At 43.3% G+C, this 3,456-nt stretch overlaps 1 protein-coding gene across 1 annotated transcript in view; it reads right to left on the reverse strand.

The window, feature by feature from the left end:
• Lrch1 (leucine rich repeats and calponin homology domain containing 1) overlaps positions 1 to 3,456 on the reverse strand; it is a 206,013-nt gene that overhangs the window by 2,480 nt on the left and 200,077 nt on the right. Inside the window, exon 21 of the mRNA XM_029559249.1 lies at positions 75 to 215. Within this exon, the coding sequence (XP_029415109.1) occupies positions 105 to 215 (111 nt within the window). The 3' untranslated portion in view covers positions 75 to 104. The remainder of the gene's footprint in view (positions 1 to 74; positions 216 to 3,456) is intronic.

A 3,456-nucleotide genomic window follows, 5' to 3' on the forward strand; every position in this document is an offset into this window, starting at 1 on the left:
GTGGTGAGGGGGGGGGGGAAAAAGGTCTCAGGGGACAGGCCCGCCCCCCTGGCCTGGGAAGGAGGGGATCCCCCCCCCCCCCCCCCAGCAGAGAGGGCTTTGTCTCATGTGAACAGAGCTTTTGTGACGGTGACATCGAGCAGGGCTTGAACAGTGATGCCCACTTTGACCAGGCCTTTTTCTTCAAGGATGTGATGTGGTAGACATAGCTTTTCCTGAAAGGAAGAAGAACAGAACATCAGCTTTTAGGTGACTGGACTCTAATCATATCCCTTGCAGCATCGCTGACGGGAACTAAGCTGAGCACTGTGGACACCTGCTTGCTTCCCTTGGTCTCTGTTCCTCCCCCTGCTGACAGCCCACTGCAAGGCCTTTTCTGGGTTTGCAGGAAAAATAATGATTTCTCACAGATTAAAGTTGTTCCAGAAAGGCCCCTAACCACCCCCAAAATCTCCATTAGATTTAAACATTTAGGAAACTTTTCACTACATCAGATAGATGCACAGAGTTAAAACCGTATACCAAGAGTATCACAGCTTCTAACCCTCAGCAGCAACATTGCTAGCAGCCTCTCACACGTTAAAGGAGCTCAATTATGCATTTAGACAAACCACAGGCCATAACTGATCATCACCTCTGGTTTAATTCATTTTCCGTCCTGTGATCTCTCGGTGTGTGCATGCTGGGTGACTAGAGTCCTTTCTTTGTGGTTTAGGTACAATCTTATACACAATGTTTTTTCAAAAAGATTTGGTTTTTTAAAAATTTATTTCTTGGTGTTTTGCCTTCATGTCGTATGTACACCATGTCTGTGCATGGTACCCGCAGAAGTTGGAAGAGGGTGTCCTATTCCCTGGGGCTGGAGTTACAGGTAGTTGTGAACTGTCTGTTATGGGTGCTGAGAACTAAACCCAGACCCTCTGCAAGAGCAGCATGGGCTCTTAAACACTGAGCCATCTCTCCAGTCCCGGCATAAGGGATCTTAACCACGGCCCCCAATGACTTCTCTTTGAAGGTTATTTCATAAAACTGGCAAAGATTTAAATGTTCTACTTTCTCATGTTGTATTTTTGCTCTAGGGAAATGTTTAGCATATATTAGTCAAGCAAAATAATGACCCTTAGTCACTTCTTGTGTGTACAACCTTTCATGATCCACAAAGCAGTTTATGAAATAAGATGACTCCATCTTTGTCATTTGGCCCTGGTCTGATAATCATATAAGCCAGCCTCGTTCAGAGAAAGTTAAAACACACAATAAACACTTTCTCTTACACATCTGTCGATGGGAGATTCTCCACAGCCAATGGGCAGGGTTTTTTGTTGTTGTCTGTCTCCCCCAACCCCCACCTGATTATTTGTATCCTTTCACCAACATCTCCAGAACAACTGCTCTTCAGTGTCTGGTAACTTCTATGCTATGGGCTCTCTTTTTAGACTCACTATGTAAGTGAGATCATATGGCATTTGTCTTTCTGTGCCTGGCTTATTTCACTTTACATAATGTCCTCTAGGTTCCAGCATGCCTTCAGTAATGAAAGCTGAACAACTCTATTGTGCAGGAGAGCTTAAATGGATTCTGTATTAAGCACAGGTAGTGGGATGGTTTAGTCAGCATCCAGCCAAGCTCTGGCCCCAGGACTGCTTCCTTCCACACAACTCCCTGAGGAACAAGGCTCTCCTGCCAGCGTCTGAGCAAACGACTCTCCACAAATCATAAAAGACATAGGCATTCTGGGCTTAAGAAGATTTTCAAAGATAACCAGGACATCGGCAGTAATTTGTTTCACCTTCTCAAACAGCCAGGGTCCTACACAATTCCACACTCCTCTCTGGACTCTATTGCCCAACTGGTGCAGAGAATCTCAGGCTTGGACCCCAGGCATTAGGAAATGGCCACAGGGTAACAAGAGACAGCCAATTCTTGCTGCCAACAATCAAAACAGGATGATCTCCTCCACAGCATATTAGGCGTGCACACGAGTTTATACTGCTTGTCAATCTAATGGCCAAATGTCAATGTAAGAAAGGATGAAGGTTGTGTGTGATTGAGGTTGAGAGCGAGTCACAAGCATGGTGGGAGGGATAGTGACTCCTACAGGCATGGTGAGGGGACACTTTCAACTAGATGTTGGTGTCCATCTGCCATAGGCTTGGAAATCTCTTGGATGTGTCATTCTTTTGCCAAGGCTGTTTCCCCGTCTTCCTACTTCCCCAGCTCCCAAGTTAACCTCTGCCCACTGGGAAACTATAAATACTTAGTACAGCTAAGCTCCTAGTACCAGACATTATTTGGGGGGGGGGGCATTCACATTTCATAGCATATGATAAAATCATTTCAAAATCAGTAAATTGCTTAAAAAACCCTAAATGCTTCTCTCCAAAGTGAATATAGAATATCTCCTCTGAGAAATAGATTTGGAAGGATTCCCTAAACTAATAAAGAACTATTAAAAGATTAAAAAATATATTTTATGTGTATTGCCTCCATGTCGTGCAATACTTGTGGAGGTTGGCAGAGGACCTCTGGATTCCCTGGATTCCCTGGAACTGGAGTTATAGACAGTTGTTAGCCACCATGTAGGTTCCAGGAACCAAACCTGGGTCCTCTGCAAGAGCAAACAGTGTTCTTAATCACTGAGCCATCTCCCCAATCCCAAAAGATTTTAAAAAAATTTATATGTGTGTGTATGGCTGCATGAGTTTACATACAACACATGCATACAGGTGCCAACAGAGGCCAGAAGAGGGCACTGGATCCCTTGGAACTAGAGTAACAGAAGATTTGAGGCAACTAATCTGTATTCTGGGAACCAAATCCAGGTCCTCTGCAAAAGCAGTAAGTACTCAAAACCACTGAATTATCTCTCCAGCACCCTAAAGAAATATTTTAAAATTGCAAAGATCAAAACATTCTAAGCCTAAAAATGTGAAGTTTCCATATTAAAAAAACGAAAAAAAAAAAACCTCAATGAAAAGATCAACAACAGAAAACTTTGTAAAAATGTGTTTTTGTATCAAATTACAAAGGACTTTGTATGACATTAGCTCAACAAAGCAGGGGGGAGGGGCATTAAGAGATCAATAGGTAAAAAAAATGAATGGAAAGGTGATGACCAGGCCTGTAATCACAGCACTCAGGAGGTGTAGGCAGGAGGATCATAAGTTTGAGGTCTCAGGGCCCAGTAGCACACACCTTTAATTCCAGCACTTGGGAGGCAGAGGCAGGCGGGTTTCTGTGTCCAACCTACTGAAAATCATAGCTTAGCCTGGTGTCTAGTACATACATGCTCAGAACACTTACATTAGCCCACAGTTGGGCAAAATCACCTAATGCAGATCTTATAACTAAGTGTGGGTTAAGTATTGGTTGGTATCCTGAAAGAAAAACAAGAACAACAACAAAAAAAAAAACCCAAAACAGAATGTGTTTTTAGAATGGCACCATCTTAAGGGT

The sequence above is a fragment of the Nannospalax galili genome, unplaced genomic scaffold (assembly GCF_000622305.1).
Source record: "Nannospalax galili isolate Female #2095 unplaced genomic scaffold, S.galili_v1.0 scaffold388, whole genome shotgun sequence".
In the NCBI taxonomy this organism is placed as follows: Eukaryota; Metazoa; Chordata; class Mammalia; order Rodentia; family Spalacidae; genus Nannospalax; species Nannospalax galili.